This window comes from Sparus aurata, chromosome 17 (genome assembly GCF_900880675.1).
Source record: "Sparus aurata chromosome 17, fSpaAur1.1, whole genome shotgun sequence".
NCBI classification, from domain to species: domain Eukaryota; kingdom Metazoa; phylum Chordata; class Actinopteri; order Spariformes; family Sparidae; genus Sparus; species Sparus aurata.
In genome coordinates this window covers 33,517,739-33,542,200 of record NC_044203.1, presented here as the reverse complement: position 1 = coordinate 33,542,200, position 24,462 = coordinate 33,517,739, and the positions used below count along the sequence as shown (strand labels likewise).

The following is a 24,462-nucleotide window of genomic DNA, read 5'->3' as shown; positions in this document are numbered from 1 at the left end:
TTTTGTCTTTTTTAGGGCTGGTGTTATTTCTGAAATCCCTGCAGGGAAGTCATTCACTTTGACTTTCACTGATCGTGTAGAGGGGCGTTATGTGGTTGTGGTTCTGCCTGGTCCAAACAAGATTCTGACACTCTGTGAAGTGGAGGTTTATGGTTACCGTGCACCAACTGGTGAGAATGTGAACTACACCATGTACTGATACAATAAATGAACTTCATCAGTAGCTTTGCAAGAATTTACATTTTGCACTGTTAAATCTTGAAAAGGTTCTAAGTAGAGTTTCAAAATGCAAAAAGAAATGGGAGTGACACAAAAAAAAATTTAGTAAGCAATTTATTGAAAACAATAATTAAACTGAAATAGGCTGTGCATCAGCTGATCAAAAGTTTAAGACCACAGACTTTAAAAGCCAAAATCTGCACAAAAATGTGGATTCAATGTCATTTTTTGTCAGGCATTCACACTGTCATGACCTCCTGATGGCAAAAGCCAAAAAGCTGTTTCTCGTTGAACGTGGTCGGATTGTTGAGTTGCATAAGCAAGGCCTCTCGCAACGCGCCATCGCTGATAAGGTTAGACGCAGTAAGACAGTCATTTTGAATTTCTTAAAAGATCCTGAGGGTTATGAAACAAAAAAGTCAAGTGGTAGACCCCAAAAAATTTCCCCAGCGCTGAGCCGGAGGATCCGATTGGCTGTCCCTCAAGACATGGGACGATCCTTGTCCCAAATTAAGGCCGTTACTGGTGCCGACTGCAGCCCAATAACCATCAGACGGCCCGTTTGGACTTTGCAAGAGAGCACCAAACATGGGACACTGAAAGGTGGAAGAAAGTTTTATTCTCTGATGAGAAAAAATGTAACCTTGATGGTCCTGATGGCTTCCAACGTTACTGGCATGACAAGGAGATCCCACTTGAGATGTTTTCTACGCGGCACAGTGGAGGGGGCGCCATCATGATCTGGGGTGCTTTTTCCTTCAATGGAACAATGGAGCTTCAGGTTGTGCAGGGGGGTGGCAAACGGCGGCTGGCTTTGTGGAGATGTTGCAGAGGGCATCTCTCATGACTGAGGGCCCTCGTCTGTGTGGTAATGACTGGGTTTTTCAACAGGACAACGCTGTAGTTCACAATGCCCAACTGACAAAGGACTTCTTCCAGAGGAATAACGTCACTCTTTTGGACCATTCTGCGTGATCCCCTGATCTAAATCAAATTCAGAACATTTGGGGATGGATGGCAAGGGAAGTCAACAAAAATGGACATCAGCTCCAGACAGTGGATGCCCTCCGTGAAGCCATCTTCACCACTTGGAGCAACGTGCCCACTAGCCTCCTGGAAACACTTGCATCAAGCATGCCAAAATGAATTTTTGAAGTGATCAACAAGAACGGTGGAGCTACTCATTACTGAGTCCTTTTTTGAAACTTTTGTTTCTATTTTAGGGGGGTTTCGGGTTTTTTTGAGATATGGTCTTAAACTTTTGATCAGCTGATGAACATCCTATTTCAGTTTAATTGTTGTTTTCAATAAATTGCTTACTCAAATTTTTTTGTGTGTCACTCCCATTTCTTCTTTTTGCATTTTGAAACTCTACTTAGAACCTTTTTAAGATCCAACAGTGCAAAATGTAAATTCTTGCAATTTTTCAACTGGTCTTAAAATTTTGATCAGGAGTGTATATTGGTTGTCATAGTTAACATTTTTGGTACATTAATGGCTGATTATAGACTGACTCATAATTCTCAATAATGCTGGTACTGATACCATATTGTTTTTTTCAGGAGAGAACCTGGCACTCCAAGGAAAAGCCTCACAATCATCTTTATATTCAAATGGCATTGCTTATAATGCCATTGATGGGAATCATGACAGCAATTTTGACCGGGCGTCCTGCACTCATACAAACAACGACATGAGCCCCTGGTGGCGTCTGGATCTGCGCAAAACCCACAAAGTGTTTTCTGTTAAGATAACCAATCGACATAGTAACTCAGAACGCCTCAATGGAGCAGAGATCCGCATCGGAGATTCCCTTGAGAACAATGGCAACAACAATCCCAGGTAGTTTAATAAGGCTGTTAATGATAATACTGATTTAGCACATTTGTGCTACGGGTAAAATGAAAAATGTCACTGTCTCCCAAATGAACCTTGGTGCTACATGATTGGGTCACATCTCCAATCTTTACAGCACAGCAGATTGTAGTATACAGCCAAAACCATACAGATATCGTCATTTCCGAATCATCTCAATCTTGATAGTATTGCTGGTATTTCCTTGTTAGTTAGCAATATCTTGTTGGGCATTCGTCAACATATACACTGACACAGATGTATATGCAATAAGTTAATATGGTTGATATATCAGCCTGGCCAGTCTAACAAGGAAAGCCTACAAAACCCAATGTCGCTCTGAGTGTATGTTGTATATGAGCAGCTACAACATTAAAAAACAACTGACGGGTGAAGTAAATAACATTGATCAAACCTTGGGTCCTGGCATCCATGTGAATGCCACGTGATTTGACCACCTACTCGCACAAGTAGACCAAGTGAACCTCCTCATGGCCATGGTACTCCCTGACGGCAGTACACTGCCCAGAAGGACGATGCACCCTGACACACAGGCTCAAGGAATTGACCTACCTTCCAAATCCTCCAGATCCCAATCAGATCTGAAATTTGTGGGACATGCTTGAAAAATTTGATTCATGGAGGCCTCAGAGCAAAGTTTGGTCCAAGGTGGGGCCTGCATGGATCAGACGTCTTCCTGTACATCCCATGGATAGTCAAATAGATTGCGATCTTGCATCCACATGACAATGGTCAAAATGAATATGTTTTTTCACCAGATAATTAAGTGATTTCTGCTTACTCTACCAGGTGTGCTCTGATCACAGAGATCCCAGCAGGCGCCACTGCTGAGTTCCAGTGTAACGGTATGGATGGCCGCTATGTTACCGTGGTTATCCCTGGAAAAGAACAGTACCTGACGCTGTGCGAGGTGGAGGTGTATGGCTCTGTCCTGGATTAGGCTGACAATTCACTTCATATGCAAGAATTCAGCCAATACATTGTTATGATCTCAAACTAATCAATAATAGATTAAGCTTCAATTTTAATGTTTGATGTTGTTTGATGATAAACATCAAAACAAAAACCAATGAAAGTGTGTGCAACAAGGGCAAAGTTTGTCTCAGACAGACAGTAGCACTGCATCGCAAAACACTGTCAACAGGAAAAAAACAGCTCTGTGTGATTTACAAGGTTAAACTCATGGCTGAGGAAAAATGGCATTGGTTGGATAAACTGGGTCTTGAACTCCCGCCACTGTGTTATTGTCAGCCGACAACAATCTGCAATGACCATGTGTGAAATAAGCTCAGCTATATATTAGCTATATTAAGGATTTGATCCACGTTTTGATTTCTAATGCGGTTTTGAAATGTCTTTTTAATACTGAACTTGTATTTGTTTGGCTGCATATTATGTTATCCCTGCTGAAGTAAAAAAAAAAATTACAAAAACCTTACGTGTTGGTCTCGATCATATTTGATTACACACTTCAATAAACGTCAAGCAGAATATGAAGCTAAGACGTGATCTGTCACCCTTCACTGCTACCTCCGGCATCAGTGCTAATCGCAACATCTGAGTTAATCGATTTTGTTTGTCATCAAGGCAAATGTGGTCTCGGAGATACTTTTGTCGAAAAAGTACCACAGGGTCAGTTTTGAGTATTTTGCCAGATGTTTTGTGTGTCAACTGTGCAAGATGCAGTCAGGGAACTTTACAGATGTGAAGTTGAGATCAGAATGAAGACTGAGTTTTGAAGATGTGTGTACTGAAAACATCAACACGTTGATTGTACCGTGGCTGGTATGATTTTTGAATTTTTATTTAAAACAGTGTTCCAATGGATATTATCTGCTTCTTGAAGATTACATGATTGTCCCTTTACCACAGTGAAGTTATGTTTGCTTGAATGCAATTAGTTTTAATGGAAGTTGGTTTGCAACAAGTCTTCGGATTCTTTCATAACTTTCACATTTAAAATTATGGAAGAAAGAAGGGAATCGTCAAAAATGGGTTAATCCAGCATGAGGACACAAAAACTATTGGCACAACAGGCTGCCAGTCATCAAGAATGAAACCTCCACATGGCATCCTGTTACATACCTCCACAAATCAAGACATCCAATCAACTCATTCACAGGTCTCAAGGACTCTGATTGAATGATATTAATTGCTTTTACCACAGTATTTATCACATTAATCAACCAAATGAGTCTGACAGCCTGTTACTGATATGAAGAGTCATATAACTTAATATTTTGGGCTACATGTGGTTTTGACAACCCTTGAACAACACACAATGAAATTTACGAGCATTATTGCAAGTATGAATGTTTTAAACCTGGTCTAATGTTACAGCTGGATCAGTTCAGTCATCCTGCTGTGAGGAAAGAAATTACATGAATTTAATTTGACCTATGGAACCTAATGAATGTGGATGGGAGTAGACATCATGATGTGATGTGATTGGATAGTTTCCTCCGATCGATGTGTTGTTTATTAATGATTGACTGTGAGGGGGAGATATAGCGAGAGGGAGATCGAACCGTCCACTGTCACAACGAGGCCCCAAAAGTAAGAAGCTCCGGCTGCTCATTGGAACACAGGAATAAATCTTTTTTCTAACCAGGAATCAGGGTAAATATTTAATCTCTCATTGCATTCTCTGTATTAATTAGAATTTATTGAGAATTATTTGTAGACTGGTTTACTGATTAAGGCCTGTAATTATCAAATAAAAAAAATAAATAAAAAAAAACACTGTTAAGAGATTTATTTAGCCAACATCTGACTAAATTATGTTTGTAACGCTACAATAATAACAATATAGCTTTCCTGTTTTCTGTCTGCCACATGCACAGAATCTCCTGACAATCTAGTCAGGGTGGCAGCCTGGCGTCATTTCTATCTTTACTCCTTTAATGAGTCACTAATTGTTCCATGATCTGAGGGTCCCATCTAACACTATATTGCTATACCAAATATTTAATACTGTATATTCTTGCACAATTTGTATCTTTGGAGAGGTTTTCCAGTCAGCCTGCAGTCTACGTAGCATATCACTCCACATTATAATTACCTAATAGGTTCTAGACTATCAGTACTGTTAACAATATTTACTAAGAACTGTATCCTATAGGTAACTATAGGTAAATATTTTTTAAAATATACTTATATACTGTAATTCATTTCTCTGTTCATGTATAATGTCCAATAGTTACTCCTTGTTTCTTACAGTCTGGTCATTAATGTACCAGTAGGAAGTAATGTTAAGTGTTACCAAAATGTCTTATTCACTGTTTCAACGATACATACAGCAAAGTAAACTTGAAGAGCAAAATAACAAAAAAACAACATCATCATAACCACATGCTCAGAGCTGGAAAAGCCATTCAAAGACAGAGGAAAGATTCCAGCCACTTCACCATTGTTCATTCTTTGACACAAACCTACTGTTTGCAGCTATTTTTTATTCAAGATCATTACAACAAAGTTCTGTCACCTCTTAGTCAAACAGTCAAAATGTACTTGGAAATGCAATGTGCTGCTTTTTATGATATTAACATTTCTCTCTCTTGTCTGTCTCAAACAGAATAATGAAGCACACTGGTGTATTTATTTTGCTGCTCTTCTTAGGGTCATGCTCAGCTTATACTTACCGTATGTATAATTTGGTATTATCCTTTATTTATGTGTTAATTATAACACATCACCAGGAGTAGTTGGATACATTTCTCAAAACACGTCTGGTGCTGTCTTGGTGCTTGTGTTGTCACATTGGAATGACTATTGTCCTGTGGCCTTGACCTTCAGCCTGATGAAATGTTTTGAAAAACTCATCAAATAGATCATAACCTCTGACCCTTTAGAATTTGCTTACAGAGCAAACTATAGTTCAGCATTGAATACAATAGTGTCCCTTTGGCTGGCCAGCAAGCTCAGGAACATAGGGACCAACAGCTCTCTCTGTGACTTGGACTAGACTTCCAGTCCAACTTCCTGACTGACTGGAGCCCCCAAGATTGTGTCCTGAGCCAACTGCTGTACTCTATACATACCCACAACTGCCTAGCCACACACCCCACCAACTCAGTCATAAAGTTTGTGGACGACACAGTTGTGTTGGACTTGATAATTGATGACACAAGGGCTGTAATAGTGAGGTTGCTATGCGCTGCTTCTCTACTCAGCAGGAGAGCTGACGGTCATCTACTGCATGTTATACACTCTGTACATCTTCTTTTGTTTTTCCCGGCTTTATTTATGCCAATGTCAACTTCCGTGTGAAATGCCTGGTGTGGGGACTGTGGTGCATGTGCAAAACGCTGAGGCCAATTCAGGTCAGGCTTAGGCGCATACATTTGCTGTTTGCCTCTCTGTCTGTGTGTGTAGCTCAGCACTTCAGTCAGTCAAAGTCACTCAGACCTGCAGCTCTTTATGACCGAGAGCAGAAGAGAGAGACGGAGATGGCAATGTAACCTGGTCACCATGTTCTATAAATCCCAGCACATGGCTGCACACCATCACCCAAAGGTTGACGGTTAGGGTTAGGGTTAAAAATCATCCCAAACACAAGTAAATAAGGAAAACAATAATAGAATACAAGCTACAGATACCGACACCAGCACACACTTCTCATGAGGTATTAGTGATGATTGAGATGGATTATTTTCGTAGTCTGTACATCGTTTTTCAGGAAAAACCTGCATAGTATACCTACTGAAAAAAAATTATGTATGTCGTTGACAGAAAATGTGAACTTACGAGGCAAAGCAACTCAGTCATACCACCTTGGGCCTGGTGCTTATGGGGCTGCATACAATGCCATTGATGGAAGCCGCGAGTCTGATCATTTTGCCGGTTCATGCACCCATTCCTCTGAACAAACCAACCCCTGGTGGAGAGTGGACCAGCTGGAGTCCTACATCATCACCTCCATCACCATCACCAACAGAGGAGACTGCTGTGCAAAAAGGATCAACGGAGCAGAGATTCACATTGGCAACTCTCTACAAGACAATGGTATCACAAACCCACTGTGAGTGCATATTAAATCCAACAGGGTAAAGTGATAGAGGTACAATTCTATTTCATATTCATCACTACATTTAACCTTCAACCTCAGTCCTGTGAGCTCAGACACCGCAGACCTGTTTCTTTAACCATTACACTACTGTCTGCATCTCTAGCCCTTTTTACACAGAGACTCCGCATTATCACCACAGCAGTGGTTCGCAAATTCTCCGCTGTTGGTTGAGAGCGAAGCGTGACATGTCATGATGATGACATCTGTGTTTTTTCCAAGCTGTTTCCCCAGTTGACCTCCTGTTAATATAAACATGAACCCGCTGACAGTTTATAATCATATGGATGCTGTTATAATGTGCTGTGATTGAGATACTAGCCAATCATTCGTCCTGGAAAGTAACAGTTAAGTTTTTTGCTCTAAATTACATAATTACATAATCAGTACATCAGTAAACTGAACGCTGTCTGACTCTCTCACTTGTAGAAGGGCTGACCGTCGCTGTGATTTATTTTCAACACAAACACTTTGGTGAGTTAAAGTTTTTTGCCGGTGACAAAAAAGCAAAAATGTGATGAAGCGTCGGCAGAACAGGCGGGAGGACAGACGCTGCTCCACGGACAGCTGCGGCATTTTCTTTCCTCATATAAGTTGCCAAAGCCAGTTACTACGTTAATTTAGTTTGGTCATGTCACGCTGCTTAGTGGGACATTTCTCTTTATTTAGTTGAGTGAGGGACCTGTGTAGTTTTCAGACTGTCAGATCGACACACCCTCGTAGGCGCCGCCGGCTAATCATTCACACTGGGCCGGTTTGCCAATACTGCGCCTCTGATACTACCTCCAGAAGCGTATCTGATAGCCAGCGGGAAACTCGCCGCCTCTGAGACTTTCACACAGAGGAGGAGGCGGAGAATCGTCGCAGGACACCTGCATTCAAACAGCAGTGTGAATGGGGATACTGATGTAACCGGGTCAACCTGTGAGGTTAATGCAATATGTATATAATTACACAAAATATGTTACTGCCTGACAAGACAATGCCTCCAAATCCCGTGCAGACTGTGTGTGTAGCTCGGAGCTCCTCCTTTTTGATTTCTTCTTCTATGGTCCCCACTATAAATGCTTCCTGCGCCCCCCACCTCTGCCCTTTTGTACAGTTCTCCTGCGGGAGAGGTGGGTGACCTTATTTCATTCAGTTGATAATCCTGAACCATCCTAATGTTTCTCTTTGTTTATTATATGTATTTCTGGTCTCAATGTTATTGTCATGTCTGTTCCTGTCTAATAATGTATACATGATAACAGCGTTGCATTTTAAAATAGTGGTTTTAACAGTTGAAATTCGCTAGCTTGACACTATGACAAACCAAACTAACTTCCGGGTTTGTCGATATCTTTATCTGCATTTTATTTGTATAGGAGCTCGAGTGGACAGTACGATTTACATGGAGGTTCTGCTTGTTATCTATTTTGTCAGGTATGTTTTGTTAAATATGTTGTTTGTTCACTGTATAATGATTTTGCCACGTAGTCGCGGGCGGCCCTTTTGTACAGTTCTCCTGCGGGAGAGGAGCTCGAGTGGACAGTACGATTTACATGGAGGTTCTGCTTGTTATCTATTTTGTCAGAATAAACGGAGATTGTCTCCAAAGAGGTCCCGGTGTCACAGCATCATTCAAACCAACACAACGCAGAAGCACACCGGTCACACTTGGTGCCGTTCGACCCTTCACATCGCGGACCAGCGATCGTCTACGCAGCCGACTCCTCTGCTCTTCTCTTCCGCTCTGGCCTGCGCAAGCTCACGCTGACAACAACGTCATCGGAGCGGAGCCCTGCGTTTTGACTTGCAGGTGTTTCTGTCATGTAGTCACGTGGTAAATTTAATGGTGCAGGAGGGTTATTGCTATAGTGTATATGTATTTTCCTGCATTTGTGTTATTATACTGGTCCCATTACTTGTTATTTGGCTCAGTTTTTCAGTTCAGGAGATTTAATGCCTAACATTTGCCAGGCTATTTTGCCTTAAGATGGGACACTGTAAATGACTATTTGTTTCTTTGCTGTGTTTTGCTTGTTTACTGTGCATTGCTGGGTTTATGACCCTTAGTAACATCCTTTTACATTTTTCCTTGTGATGTGTTTTTGGCTTTCTGGATAAGCTGACCTGGGCTGTTCAGTGTTATTTCACTTTAAATATCGGGAAAGAAAAACTCTATTATTGCAATGTCTGAATTGTATGATGTGGGGAATTTTGCCGCTTTTGGTGCATAGCAGACCAGTCACTGATGCACCAACCATTACTCCCTGCTGCTAGCTCCACGCCTATTACTCAGACAGATTCCCAGCCAACCCAAGTTATCACTACTGAGGCACTGGGTAACATAATTACGGATTTGGCAAAACAGATTGGTGATAGTATCACAGCAAATCTCAGCACCATGCACCAACCCAGCTCCAGCCAGCCACAGTCTCCTGTCAGCCAGCCTTCCCCTCGCCATGATCAGTCACAGCTGAAAGTTGTTGTTCAGTCAGACACCAAAGCACTGCCATACTTTAAGGGTGATCGCTCAGATGCATTCTCCATTCATGAATGGGAGGATATGATGAGGTGTTACCTATCTAGAATGGACTGTAAAACACCTGCAGAAATGTTTAACCTGATAATGTCCAGATTGACTGGCAAAGCTAGAGATGTGGTCAAAGTGTCACTACGCAGCCGCCCTGAATTGAGTGGGGCTGAGATGCTGACTGCTGTGTTTGACATACTAAAGTGCAACTTCAGTGAGCTGACATTCTCCAGCCTGCCCATGAAAGACTTTTACAGCACCGTTCCACGAGCTGGTGAGGATGCCATGGATTACTGGATCCGCCTGAACAAGTCTATTGATGCTGCTGATGAGTGTCTTCGCAGGCGGGGCAAACTGGTGGAGGACCCCAGTGCAGAAGTTGTCATGATATTTATTAACCACTGTCCTGATCCTAGTCTCGCCTTGTCATTTCAACTGAAGGCTCCTGAGAAGTGGACTGCAACTGAGGTCCAGGACCGGCTGGATAGTCATGTGAGGAAAACAAGAATAAATGTAGTTCACTCACAGAATGCAAGATGTGTTTCTGCCCCAGGTCAGGGTCCTGTTGATGTCACCTGCCACACAGCTGTTCCAGTGCCTGTCTCAGTGACATGTGAGACAGCACCTTGCCCGATGCCCTCCCTCTCATCCACTGCAGCCATTGGCCAGCCTCAGTCACCTGATGGAGCTGTGAATTCGCGACTGCCTTCCACTTCATGCTCCTTGCCTCATATGCATGCTGCTCTCCCTAATCCCGGCGCTTCCGGACCCCCGACAGCTGATCCCTGCACTCAACAGATGGTGGCTATGTTTGACAAAGTTCTCTCCTTGTGCACTGCTTCCCTTTCTACTGGTCAAAGGCGCACCTATCGACCCAGTCCTTCCCGTGGCCAGCAGAGTGCTCAACACACATCATGCAAAGTTTGTGGCTCAGGAGAACACACAACCCATGCACACTGTAGACTGTACAGGCTGTGTCTGAACTGTTACAACCCTGGCCATATGAGGCGTGAGTGCTCACAGACTTCAAGAAATCCAGCCATGCCACTGCCTCCTTCCTCTGCGCCCACTTTAAACTAGCCAGCCCATGTGACGAGAGGGGCAGCATGGGCAGTGTTCAGGACACCCTCACCAGTGCACCAGATCTTCAGTCTGTGTACGTGAACTGTTGCAATATGTACCCTGCTGACAAGACAGTGATCCTTGTGGGGTCACAAAGAGTTGAAGGAGCAAGTGAGTTGTTTTATGCTCCAGTTTCAATCAGTGGCCAGTCTAATCTGAGAGGGATGCTTGATTCAGGGAGCATGTCATGCACACTTAGTGAAGAAGCAGAGTCTGAGCTTAAAGCTGCTGGTGTTGTCTTGACTCCTCAGCCTGTACCAGAGAGTGTGGTGCTCATTGGATGTGGGGGCCTTCTCACACGCCCTAAATGTATCTATGATTTGGACATTGACATTTATGGTTCCAGGTTTGTTGTTCCAACGTTTGTAGTGCCAGGACAGAGAGACCAACTCATCATTGGGAGCAATGTACTCCGGCCCATCATTCAAAACATGAAGTCAGACAGGAAGTACTGGGAGCTTGTTTCCTCTCGCAACACTGACCAGGAATGTGAACAGTTTCTCCAGCTGCTGTCCTGTATCTCCCGTTGGTCAGGCCCCGAGATGCCAGACAAGGTTGGCACAGTAAAGTTGCGACAGGCTGTCACCTTGCTGCCACAGAAGGAATATGTGGTGTGGGGGAAACTGCCACCATCTGCTCTAGTGTCTCCAGGGAGCACTGTCATGGTTGAGCCTTCATCTGCCCGTTCCACTCCTAAGAACATCATGGTGGGGCGAGTCATAACACCCATGTGGGGGGATCACTGGGTCCCAATGAAGGTCCTCAACCCCACACCGTGTCCTGTGACACTGCGGCGCAATGCCAAGATTGCTGATGTGTTCACCTGTGTTGCTGTTGAGGATATTCCCATTGCTCAAGGGCTGTGCAAATCTCAGAATGACCAACTGACCAGACCTACTCCATCACTGGGTGCGGCACCTGACCTGTTGCAGCAGCTAAAAGACTGTGGGTTAAGTGACCTGAACATCAGTGGCTGTGAGGTGTCAGATGAGTGGAAGAGGAAGTTGGCTGAGCTGGTGTTGGCCTATCAGGATGTCTTCTCTAAGGACAAGCTGGACTGTGGTGAAGCCAAGGAGTTTGTTCATCGTATTCACCTCACTGATGACCGCCCCTTTCGGCTACCCTTTCGACGTGTCCCCCCAGCACACTATCAAAATCTGAGAGAGGTGTTGTCAGAAATGGAGATGAAGGGCATCATCAGTAAGTCCATCAGTGACTATGCCTCACCGTTGGTGATGGTTTGGAAAAAATCAGGGGACTTGAGGATCTGCACTGACTTCCGCTGGCTTAATGCCAAAACTGTGAAGGATGCCCACCCTTTACCCCATCAGGCTGACTGTCTTGCCTCCCTTGGCGGAAACGCCCTCTTCAGCACCATGGATCTCACATCAGGATTTTATAACATTCCCCTTCATGAGTCTGACAGGCGCTACACGGCCTTCACTACACCGCTTGGCCTTTATGAGTACAACAGGCTTCCTCAGGGGCTATGCAACAGTCCAGCTTCCTTCATGCGAATGATGCTCAGCATCTTTGGTGATATGAACTTTTCCAGTCTCCTTTGCTACCTTGATGACTTACTGGTGTTCGCACCTTCAGAAGAGGAGTCCCTGAAACGCCTGGAAGTCGTTTTCTCTCGCCTGAGGGCCAGCAATCTTAAGCTTGCACAGAAAAAGTGTCATCTTCTCAGACGGTCTGTAAAGTTCCTGGGTCATGTGGTGGATGCTAATGGAGTTTCAGTTGACCAGGAAAAAGTGAGGGTCATTACTGGCTTCCAAAAGGAAGATCGCATGGATGCTGATGGACTTACTCCATCCCCAAAGAAAGTGAGGTCATTCGTTGGCACGGTGATGTTTTATCAACATTTCATCCCGGGATGCTCTCGTATTGCTAAGCCACTCTATGCTCTGACTGCAGGCCAGAAGAGGAGACTTAAAGGCCCCCATTGTCGTGGGAAAGCTGGAACTTTTCGAGAGTTGACTCCTCATGATTGGACTCCAGCTTGTGAAAAAGCATTTGAGGGACTCAAAGATGCTCTCCTTAACTGTGTGGTGCTGGCACACCCTGATTTTGACAGGCCATTTGTCCTTTCCACCGACGCTTCCATGGATGGGCTGGGTGCTGTGCTGTCACAGGTTCCAGCTGGTGAGGAGAGAGCAAGACCCGTAGCCTTTGCAGCAAGTCTCTCAGCCGCAGCCAAGTCAGATATCCTGCACACAGGCTTGAATTTTTGGCCCTGAAGTGGGCTGTGTGCGATAAATTCAGTCATTGGCTCAAGGGTCATAAATTCACCGTTTGGACTGACAACAATCCTCTCACGTACATCCTGACCAAGCCAAAGCTTGACGCCTGCGAACAACGTTGGGTCTCCAACCTCGCCCCATACACTTTTGAGTTAAAGTATGTCCCTGGCAAACTGAATGTTGTGGCAGATGCTCTGAGTAGGGACCCCTTTGTTAAGCCTGTGGCTCAGCGGCTCTCCTCAGAGCTGTACTCTGAGCTGCTGGAGCAAGTCTGTGATGTGAAGGATGGTGGTGTCCAGGACGCTTTCCGTTTGACCTGCCTGCCCCAGTCATTGGACGACCCGCCTGTCACAGATGCTGTTGATGTTTCTTTGACAGATGATGATGTCTCGTCTCTTTTGTCATCACTCAGTGACTGGGATTGTGCTCCGAGACAGCGTGCTATGTCTATGGCTGATCACCTGACAACACTGGCAACACCTGGCCATGATGTTTTCCCTGCTCTGTCTCAAGCTGATCTCCTGTCTCAGCAGAAGCTGGACCCTGTCATCTCCAGGGTTTCCCATTACGTTGAGTGGAAGCGCAGACCTTCCAGGCGTGAGCGCTATCATGAGAGTCAACAAACACTGAGGATTCTGAAACAGTGGGACAAGCTTACCTTCCTTGTCCTCTACAGAGTGGTAAAAGATCCACTGACAAGACACAAGAGATTCCAGTTTGTTGTTCCCGATTCCCTAAAATATGAGGTGTTGGTTGGTGTTCATGACCACGCTGGCCATCAAGGTCAACCACGCACACTCTCCCTAGCTCGTCAGCGTTTCTTCTGGTATGATATGGAGAAGGATGTGCGCAACCATGTGAGGACCTGCCATAGATGTGTTCTCAGCAAAACACCAGAGCCAGCTGCAAGAGCACCCTTAGAGAACATCAGGACTAGTGCTCCACTGGAACTGGTGTGCATTGACTTCTGGTCAGCTGAGGACAGAAATAACAAGTCTGTGGATGTTCTTGTGATCACTGATCATTTCACGAAGTTGGCGCATGCATTCCCATGCCAGGACCAGACCGCTAAGAAAGTGGCTAAGAAGCTTTGGGATGAATTCTTCTGTGTGTATGGCTTTGCTCAACGTATACACTCAGACCAGGGAGCAAACTTTGAGAGTGAGTTGGTTGCTGAGCTTCTGGAGTTGAGCGGTGTTGGCAAATCTTGGACGTCACCCTACCATCCTATGGGGAACGGGACAACAGAGAGATTTAACCGCACCCTTGGCAACATGTTAAGATCCCTCCCCCCAAGAGCGAAGCATAAATGGCCACAGATGATCCAGTCCATGACTTTTGTATACAACTGCACTGTCCATGAAACCACAGGATTTGCACCCTTCTATTTGATGTTCGGGCGGGTTCCCAGACTGCTCGTTGACCTCATGTTCCGGAATGTCCTTCATGACAACACTGTTTGTGACTATGACACCTATGTGAAGACACTTGCGGATGACCTGCGCACTGCCATGCTCCTTGCCCAGGAAAACAGTGCAGTAGAGCAGAAACAACAGGCTGACCAGTACAACAAGAGGACGAAAGGTGTGCCTCTTACACTGGGTGACCAGGTGCTGGTGGCAAACAAGGGAATCCGCGGCAAGCGGAAGCTTTCTGACAAATGGGAGCCTGTCGTCTATACAGTTGTGGACGCTAAACCTGCTCTTCATATCTACCGGATCAGGGATCGGGATGGACGTGAGCGTGTGGTGCACCGCAACCTGCTCCTTCAAGTGAACTTTTTACCCTTGGATGTGTGTTTCGATGACAATGTTACCCACCGCGCTGTCAGCGTAACCAATGGCCCCTCAACCACTGCTGTACATGAATCTGAAGTGTCAGCTGTGGACACTGGAGCTGCAACAGTTGTGACCTCTCTTGCTGATCCCCTGGCCTGTTTAAGTGACTGTGATGAGGACCGTACAGCGTCATGGGTCCACCAGTCCCCTACCGACACAGACCTTATCAAAGATCTTCCACCTCTACCTGAGCCATCCTCTCCTGTCCTTGGTGGGTTGGGTGGTGAGAGTGCCTCCCCTGACCCTTCCATTCGCTCACAGCCTCCACCTGTTGACCCTACTGGCCTCGGGGAATCTGATATTGGTCAGAGACTTATTTCACGTTTTGGTAGAGTCGTTAGGCCAGTATGTCGTTTGATTGAGTCGATGACTCAAGTTGAAGCACTTCTTGGTGTTGAACAAGTTCAGTCCTCTGTCATACATGTGTGATTCTGGTTGCTGTATTCAATGTTTCTATGAGAGTTCCTATGGGATGTATATTGTGCCTACATTGTAACTTTGTTTTTGTTTTTGTTTTGATGAAAATGTTTATTTTGTGATGATGCCCAAGTGTTGTGTGGCCTATTTGTGTGGTGTAAAAGGCACCTCATTTTGTCTATGGAGTATTCTGAGATTTTGCTAGGCGCCGAGCAGGTCTCTGGTCTCTTAACCCTTTTTAGGGTGGCTGATATCGCTGATTTAACTCACTGTGTGCGTTAGTTTGCTTTGGGCCGTGTTTATTTGTATTTCTGGTCTCAATGTTATTGTCATGTCTGTTCCTGTCTAATAATGTATACATGTTAACAGAGTTGCATTTTAAAATAGTGGTTTTAACAGTTTGACAGGCTTGACTCTATGACAAACCGAACTAACTTCCGGGTTTGTCGATATCTTTATCTGCATTTTATTTGTATAGGAGCTCGAGTGGACAGTACGATTTACATGGAGGTTCTGCTTGTTATCTATTTTGTCAGGTATGTTTTGTTAAATATGTTGTTTGTTCACTGTATAATGATTTTGCCGCGTAGTCGCGGGCGGCCCTTTTGTACAGTTCTCCTGCGGGAGAGGAGCTCGAGTGGACAGTACGATTTACATGGAGGTTCTGCTTGTTATCTATTTCACTGATCGTGTAGAGGGGCGTTATGTGGTTGTGGTTCTGCCTGGTCCAAACAAGATTCTGACACTCTGTGAAGTGGAGGTTTATGGTTACCGTGCACCAACTGGTGAGAATGTGAACTACACCATGTACTGATACAATAAATGAACTTCATCAGTAGCTTTGCAAGAATTTACATTTTGCACTGTTGGACCTTGAAAAGGTTCTAAGTAGAGTTTCAAAATGCAAAAAGAAATGGGGGTGACACAAAAAAAAATTTTGTAAGCAATTTATTGAAAACAATAATTAAACTGAAATAGGCTGTGCATCAGCTGATCAAAAGTTTAAGACCACAGCATTTAAAAGCCAAAATCTGCGCAAAAATGTGGATTCAATGTCATTTTTTGTCAGGCATTCACACTGTCATGACCTCCTGATGGCAAAAGCCAAAAAGCTGTTCCTCGTTGAACGTGGTAGGATTGTTGAGTTGCATAAGCAAGGCCTCTCGCAACGCGCCATCGCTGATAAGGTTAGACGCAGTAAGACAGTCATTTTGAATTTCTTAAAAGATCCTGAGGGTTATGAAACAAAAAAGTCAAGTGGTAGACCCCAAAAAATGTCCCCAGCGCTGAGCCGGAGGATCCGATTGGCTGTCCCTCAAGACATGGGACGATCCTCGTCCCAAGTTAAGGCCGTTACTGGTGCCGACTGCAGCCCAATAACCATCAGACGGCATCTGCGAGAGAAGGGCTATAAGATCAAAAAACGTCTTCAAAGGCCTCGTCTCCTTCAACGGCACAAAATTGCCCGTTTGGACTTTGCAAGAGAGCACCAAACATGGGACACTGAAAGGTGGAAGAAAGTTTTATTCTCTGATGAGAAAAAATTTAACCTTGATGGTCCTGATGGCTTCCAACGTTACTGGCATGACAAGGAGATCCCACTTGAGATGTTTTCTACGCGGCACAGTGAGGGGGCGCCATCATGATCTGGGGTGCTTTTTCCTTCAATGGAACAATGGAGCTTCAGGTTGTGCGGGGGCGGCAAACGGCGGCTGGCTATTTGGAGATGTTGCAGAGGGCATCCCTCATGACTGAGGGCCCTCGTCTGTGTGGTAATGACTGGGTTTTTCAACGGGACAACGCTGTAGTTCACAATGCCCAACTGACAAAGGACTTCTTCCAGAGGAATAACGTCACTCTTTTGGACCATTCTGCATGATCCCCTGATCTAAATCAAATTCAGAACATTTGGGGATGGATGGCAAGGGAAGTCAACAAAAATGGACATCAGCTCCAGACAGTGGATGCCCTCCGTGAAGCAATCTTCACCACTTGGAGCAACGTGCCCACTAACCTCCTGGAAACACTTGCATCAAGCATGCCAAAATGATTTTTTTCAGTGATCAACAAGAACGGTGGAGCTACTCATTACTGAGTCCTTTTTTGAAACTTTTGTTTCTATTTTAGGGGGGTTTCGGGTTTTTTTGAGATATGGTCTTAAACTTTTGATCAGCTGATGAACAGCCCATTTCAGTTTAATTGTTGTTTTCAATAAATTGCTTACTCAAATTTTTTTTTGTGTCACTCCCATTTCTTCTTTTTGCATTTTGAAACTCTACTTAGAACCTTTTTAAGATCCAACAGTGCAAAATGTAAATTCTTGCAATTTTTCAACTGGTCTTAAAATTTTGATCAGGAGTGTATATTGGTTGTCATAGTTACCAATTTTGGTACATTAATGGCTAATTATAGACTGACTCATAATTCTCAATAATGCTGGTACTGATACCATATTGTTTTGTTCAGGAGAGAACCTGGCACTCCAAGGAAAAGCCTCACAATCATCTTTGTATTCAAATGCTATTGCTTTTAATGCCATTGATGGGAATCATGACAGCAATTTTGACCGGGCATCCTGCAGTCATACAAACAACGACATGAGCCCCCGGTGGCGTCTGGATCTGCGCAAAACCCACAAAGTGTTTTCTGTTAAGATAACCAATCGACATAGTAACTCAGAACGCCTTGATGGAGCAGAGATCCGCATCGGAGATTCCCTTGAGAACAATGGCAACAACAATCCCAGGTAGTTTAATAAGGCTGTTACTGATAATAATGATTTAGCACATTTGTGCTACGGGTAAAATGAAAAATGTCACTGTCTCCCAAATGAACCTTGGTGCTACATGATTGGGTCACATCTCCAATCTTTACAGCACAGCAGATTGTAGTATACAGCCAAAACCATACAGATATCGTCATTTCCGAATCATCTCAATCTTGATAGTATTGCTGGTATTTCCTTATTAGTTAGCAATATCTTGTTGGCCATTCGTCAACATATACACTGACACAGATGTATATGTAACCCTCTTTGTTTGATGTCCTCTCAGTTAGGCAATAATCACTTGAAGCTGATGTAGAGGTAACAGCCAGTTTATTGTTTCTTGGTTGGCTCTTCAGTTCTGGTTGTATGACAGAAAAAGAGGGGAACGGTGAATAACATTTTTCTCCCTTCTCATGGGCACATCTCTACGGAAGAAAACAGCAACGTGTTAAGCTAATAATGCTAGCTCCGTGCTACACGTTTCCGTCAGCAATGAAACAACAGAAACACCATTTAAGTTGTGGAGAGCACGGAAAAATCAACACTACCACACAGCAAATCCATACACACTATTATATTAATTTTAACATGACTCCAACAACAATAAACAAAGTTTTTTTTGCCCACGAGACTCGGGACATGTTACCTCTCGGTTGAATCCTCATTTCTACTGAGGATTTCCCATAATCCTTCTTCCCATACACTTTTCAGCCATACGCACAACAGACAGCAGAGGGCGCTTATCCCACATTTAGCTGGATTTACTCACACTCTTTTAACTATGTTACATATATGCAATAAGTTAATATGGTTGATATATCAGCCTGGCCAGTCTAACAAGGGAAGCCTACAAAACCCAATGTTGCTCTGAGTGTATGTTGTATACAATCAGCTACAACATTAAAAAACAACTGACAGGTGAAGTAAATAACATTGATCAAACCTTGGGTCCTGGCATCCATGTAAATACCACGTGATTTGACCAGCTACTCTCACAAAGAGACAATTGGCAACAAGCCAACAGAACATTGCCGTGATGGGAAACTGTTGGGAAACTGCTGGGAAACTGTTGGCAAACCTTGGGTCCTGGCATCCATGTGAATACCACGTGATTTGACCGCCTACTCACATAAACAGACCAAGTGAACCTCCTCATGGCCATGGTACTCCCTGACGGCAGTACACTGCCCAGAAGGATGATGCACCCTGACACACAGGCTCAAGGCATTGACCTATCTTTCAAATCCTCCAGATCCCAATCAGATCCAACAGTTGTGGGACATGCTTGAACAACTCTGATTCATGGAGGCCTCACCCTGCAACCCACAGGATTGGCCACCAATGTCCTGGTTCCAGACTACATGACATGCCCAGATGGCCGCTATGTTACCGTGGTTATCCCTGGAAAAGAAGAGTACCTGACGCTGTGCGAGGTGGAGGTGTATGGCTCTGTCCTGGATTAAGCTGACAATTTACTTCATTTGCAAGAATTTGCAGCCAATACATTGTTATGATCTCAAACTAATCAATAATACAGTAAGCTTCAAATTTAATGATGTTGTTTGGTGAAAAACATCAAAAGAAAAAACACGGAAAGTTTGTGCAGCAAGTTTGTCTCAGACAGACAGTAGCACTAAATCGCAAAACGCTGTCGACAGGAAAAGGCAGGTTTATGTGATTTACAAGGTTAAAGTCATGGCTGAGGAAAAATGGCATTAGTTGGATAAACTAAACTCTAAATTGAACTCCCGCCACTGTGTTAATGTCAACTGACAACAATCTGCAATGATCACGTGTGAAATTAGCTAAGCTATATATTAGCTGTGTTTAGGATTTGATCCACATTTTGATGCTGTTTTGAAATGTCTTTTTAATACTGAACTTGTAATTGTTTCGCTGCATATTATGTTATTCTTGCTGAAGTAAAAAAAATAATGACAAAAGCCTTACATGTTGGTCTGGATCATATTTGATTACACACCTTCATAAACATTAACGCAATAGCAGAATATGAAGCTAAGAAGTGATCTGTCACCCTTCACTGCTACCTTCAGCATCAATGCTAATTGCAGCATTTGAATTAATCGATTTTGTTTGTCATCAAGGCAAATGTGGTCTCGGAGATACTTTTGTGGAGAAACTACCACAGGGTCAGTTTTGAGTATTTTGCCAGATGTTTTGTGTGTCAACTGTGCAAGACGCAGTCAGGAAACTTTACAGGTGTGAAGTTGGGATCAGAACGAAGACTGAGTTTTGAAGATGTGTGTACTGAAAACATCAACACGTGGTTGGTACCGTAGCTGGTATGATTTTTGAGTTTTATTAAAAAAAACTGCTCCAATGGATATTATGTGCTTCTTGAAAATTACATGATTGTCCTTTTACCACAATGAAGTTATGTTTGCTTGAATGCAATTGTTTTTAATGGAAGTTGGTGTACTACAAGTTTTCGGATTCTTTCATCACTTTCACATTTAACATTTTAGAAGAAAGAAGGGACTTGTCAAAATGGGTTAATCTAGCATGAAGACACAAAAACTATTGGCACAACAGGCTGCCAGTCATCAAGAATAAATCCCGGCGCGCAGGTGGTCGAGTGGTTAAAGCGCATGCCATAAACGCAGCCGACCCTGGTTCGATTCCGGCTGGAGGTCCTTTGCTGCATGTCACATCCCCCTCTCTCTCCCATATTTCCTATCCGTCTACTGCTTAATAAAGGTGTCTATGCCAAAAAAAATCTTAAAAAGAATAAATCCTCCACATGGCATCCTGTTACATACCTCCGCAAATCAAGACAGCCAATCAACTCATTCACAGGTCAGTATTAATTAATTATATTTCACCCTAAAAACTGTTTACTTGGTGTCATTATTTTCAGCACAACCTCACATGTGTGACTGTACAGTTATTTTTTCATTTTGACATACTGTATTAACACAATGGACATAAAATCACACAAAAAAACATAAAATCTGAGTAGAAAAAGTTAGATTTTTTTACTGTGAAAACCACAAATATGTTTAAAAAAACATTTTTTATTACTTATAATGCCAATATAAATTGTTGTTTGCTAAATATGTGCATACATTTTAAAAATGTACAAAGTTATATGTAACTATTTACATTTAAATGCAGGCAATGCTCAGGTCTGCCTGGGCTCCTTCCAGCTGAATGAAGAGCTGCACTGCCTGCTCCACATTCAGCATCTTCTCATTGTTTTGACTCATTAAACAAAAAACCGACTCCACTACACACTAAACACACTACACCAAACACTACATAACACACTAACTATACATTCCAAACACGCAAAATGTCACAAATCTCTCAACTCTCAATATCGCTGTCTGTACACTGACCGTCGTTGCCTGTCAATCATCCGCCTCCGTCCCTCCCACAACTTCCTGTTCCTCAACAACCAAACTTGCTGCTTGGACACTTTCGTGACAAAAGCCCGTTTTTACCGTTTCTTCTGCACCAGACACAAAGCAAACGTGACAGCAATGTTCACGAAAAAGCGTGGCGGACATTATTTACCCTAAGTCCGGTTTAGGACGTGCCGGTGGGTCCGGTCCGTCGACTCGGAAGGTGGGCCGTGTAGGTTGGCTAGCGGCTAGCAGCTAGGTACACACGAACATCCACAGATTCCGATTTCACTTTGTTGTCCGTGCATCTCCGGATCTCCTCAGACCCGAACAGACTTGGTCCGGACTCTTTTAGTCTCATTAATCCACAACAGTCAGTTTAGATGCACAGAGCAGACGCCTCGGAAGGTGGGCCGTGTAGGTTGGCTAGCGGCTAGCAGCTAGCTACACACGAACATCCACAGATTCCGATTCCACTATGTTGTCCGCGCGTCTCCGGATCTCCTCAGACCCGAACAGACTCGGTCCGGGCTCGTTTAGTCTCATTAATCCACAACAGTCAGTTTAGATGCACAGAACAGAACGGGACCGAACCGCCGGCAAAATCCCGGTCCAGCTCGCGCCGCTGCAGGCATAAATCTGCTTGTTTCTTAAGGTGGGGGGTCGCGGTGGGCTCTGCAGTGATTGGCTATGGTGCGCACGTGACTGTGGTGGCTCCAGTGGACAATACTCAGGAATTGGTAAAGCATTTATGAAATAATTTATTAACAGTATCATTGCAGTCCAAACAAATGCGAAGTCGCACACCATTGAACCACGCAGCAGCCATGTTGTAAGTCTCAGGTCAGTCTAATCCTGATCCGCAGAGATATTTGACAAACACAGACACATACAGACAGACAGACAGACAGAGATTCCTTGCTTTTATAGAGAGATGAATGTTTTAAACCTGGTCTAATGTTACAGCTGGATCAGTGCAGTCATCCTGCTGTAAGGAAAGAAATTACATGAACTTTGGGGAATATTTCATAATATGTCTTTATTTGACCTGTGGAACCTGAAGAATATGGATGGGAGGAGACATAATGTGATGTGATTGGATAGTTTCCTCCGATCAATGTGTTGGTTATTAATGATTGACTGCGAGGGGGAGATATAGCGAGAGGGAGATCGAACTGTCCACTGTCACAACGAGGCCCAAAGAGTTAAGAAGCTCCGGCTGCTCATCAGAACACAGGCAAAATCATTTTTCTAACCAGGAATCAGGGTAAATATTTGATCTCTCATTGCATTCTCTGTATTAATTAGAATTTATTACGAATTATTTGTAAACTGTTTTACTGATTAAGGCCTGTAATTATCAAACTTTCATAAATTACATTGAAAAACACTGTAAAGAGATTTTAGCCAACATCTGACTAAATAATGTTGGTTACGCTACAATAATAACAATACAATTTTCATGTTTTCTGTCTGCCACATGCACAGAATCATTTGTATCTTTACTCTTTTAATGACAGACAAGTCACTAATTGTTCCATGATTTGAGTGTCCCACCTAACACTATTTTGCTGTGCCCAAGCATTAGTGAGGACCCTATTATGGAAACACAAACAAAATATTTAATACAGTATATTCTTGCATGATTTATATCTTTGGAGAGGTTTTCCAGTCAGCCTGCAGTCTTGGTAGCATATCACACAACCATAATTACTTAATAGGTTCTGCAGACTATCAGTACTGTTAATAACTTTTGTTACGAACTGTTTCCTATAGGTAACCAAATATTTGTAAAATATACTTATATACTGTCATTTATTTCTCCTTTCATCAAAAACGTCCAATAGGTCTTATAGTCTTGTTTTTCTTTAACTCTACATAGATTAATGTTCTAGTAGGAAGTAATTTGAAGTGGTACCAAAATGTCTTATTCACTGTTTCAACGTTACATACGTTACAAAGTAAATTTTAAGAGCAGTTTTACAAAGGACAACATGATAATCACATGCTCAGAGCTGGAATAGCCATTCAAAGACAGATCAAAGATTCACCAACCACTTCACCGTTGTTCATTTTTTGACACAAACCTACTGTTTGCAGCTATTCTTTATTCAAGATCATTACAGCAAAGTACTTGGAAATGCAATGTGCTGCTTTTTATGCTATTAACATTTCTCTCTCTTGTCTATCTCAAACAGAATAATGAAGCACACTGGTGTATTTATTTTGCTGCTCTTCTTCGGGTCATGCTCAGCTTATACTTACCGTAAGTACAATCTGGTATTATCCTGTATTTATGTCTTAATTATAACACATCAGCAGGGGAAGTTGGATACATTTCTCAAAACACATGTCTGGTGCTGTCTTGGTGCTTGTGTGGTCACATCGGAATGACTATTGTCCTGTGGCCTTGACCTCGAGCCGATGAAGTGTTTTGAAAGACTTGTCAAATAGATCATCACCTCTGACCCTTTAAAATGTTCTTACAGAGCAAACTATAGTTCAGCATTCAATACATTAGTGTCCCTTTGGCTGGCCAGAAACCTCGGGAACATAGGGATCAACATCTCTCAGTGACTTTGATTTAGACTTCCTGACTTGCCGATCAAAGGTGGTCAGAGTCGGGGGGTACACCTCCAGCAGTCAGCACTGGAGCCCCCAAGACAGTGTCCTGAGCCCACTGCTGTACTCAATACATACCCACAGCTGCCTAGCCACACACACCACCAACTCAGTCATAAAGTTTGTGGACGACACAGTTGTGTTGGACTTGATAATTGATGACACAAGAAGGTCTGTAATAGTGAGGTTGCTATGCGCTGCTTCTCTACTCAGCAGGAGAGCTGACAGTCATCTACCGCATGTTATACACTCTGTACATCTTCTTTTGTTTTTCCCGGCTTTCTTTATGCCAATGTCAACTTCCGTGTGAAATGCCTGGTGTGGGGACTGTGGTGCATGTGCAAAACGCTGAGGCCAATTCAGGTCAGGCTTAGGCGCATACATTTGCTGTTTGCCTCTCTGTGTGTGTAGCTC

General features: G+C 43.4%; 1 protein-coding gene and 1 long non-coding RNA gene across 2 annotated transcripts in view; both read left to right on the top strand.

The window, feature by feature from the left end:
- The window catches only part of LOC115567781 (uncharacterized), a 46,486-nt gene that overhangs the window by 13,473 nt on the left and 8,551 nt on the right, over nt 1-24,462 (top strand). The window contains exons 9-13 of the mRNA XM_030394627.1: nt 16-170; nt 1,782-2,061; nt 2,884-3,029; nt 6,826-7,114; nt 23,625-23,692. Coding sequence (XP_030250487.1) covers nt 16-170; nt 1,782-2,061; nt 2,884-3,029; nt 6,826-7,114; nt 23,625-23,692 — 938 coding nt within the window. The remainder of the gene's footprint in view (nt 1-15; nt 171-1,781; nt 2,062-2,883; nt 3,030-6,825; nt 7,115-23,624; nt 23,693-24,462) is intronic.
- On the top strand, nt 7,599-8,759 carry LOC115567448 (uncharacterized). Its single transcript, XR_003981191.1, has 2 exons — nt 7,599-8,277; nt 8,524-8,759. It is a non-coding gene; the product is annotated as an uncharacterized LOC115567448 (long non-coding RNA).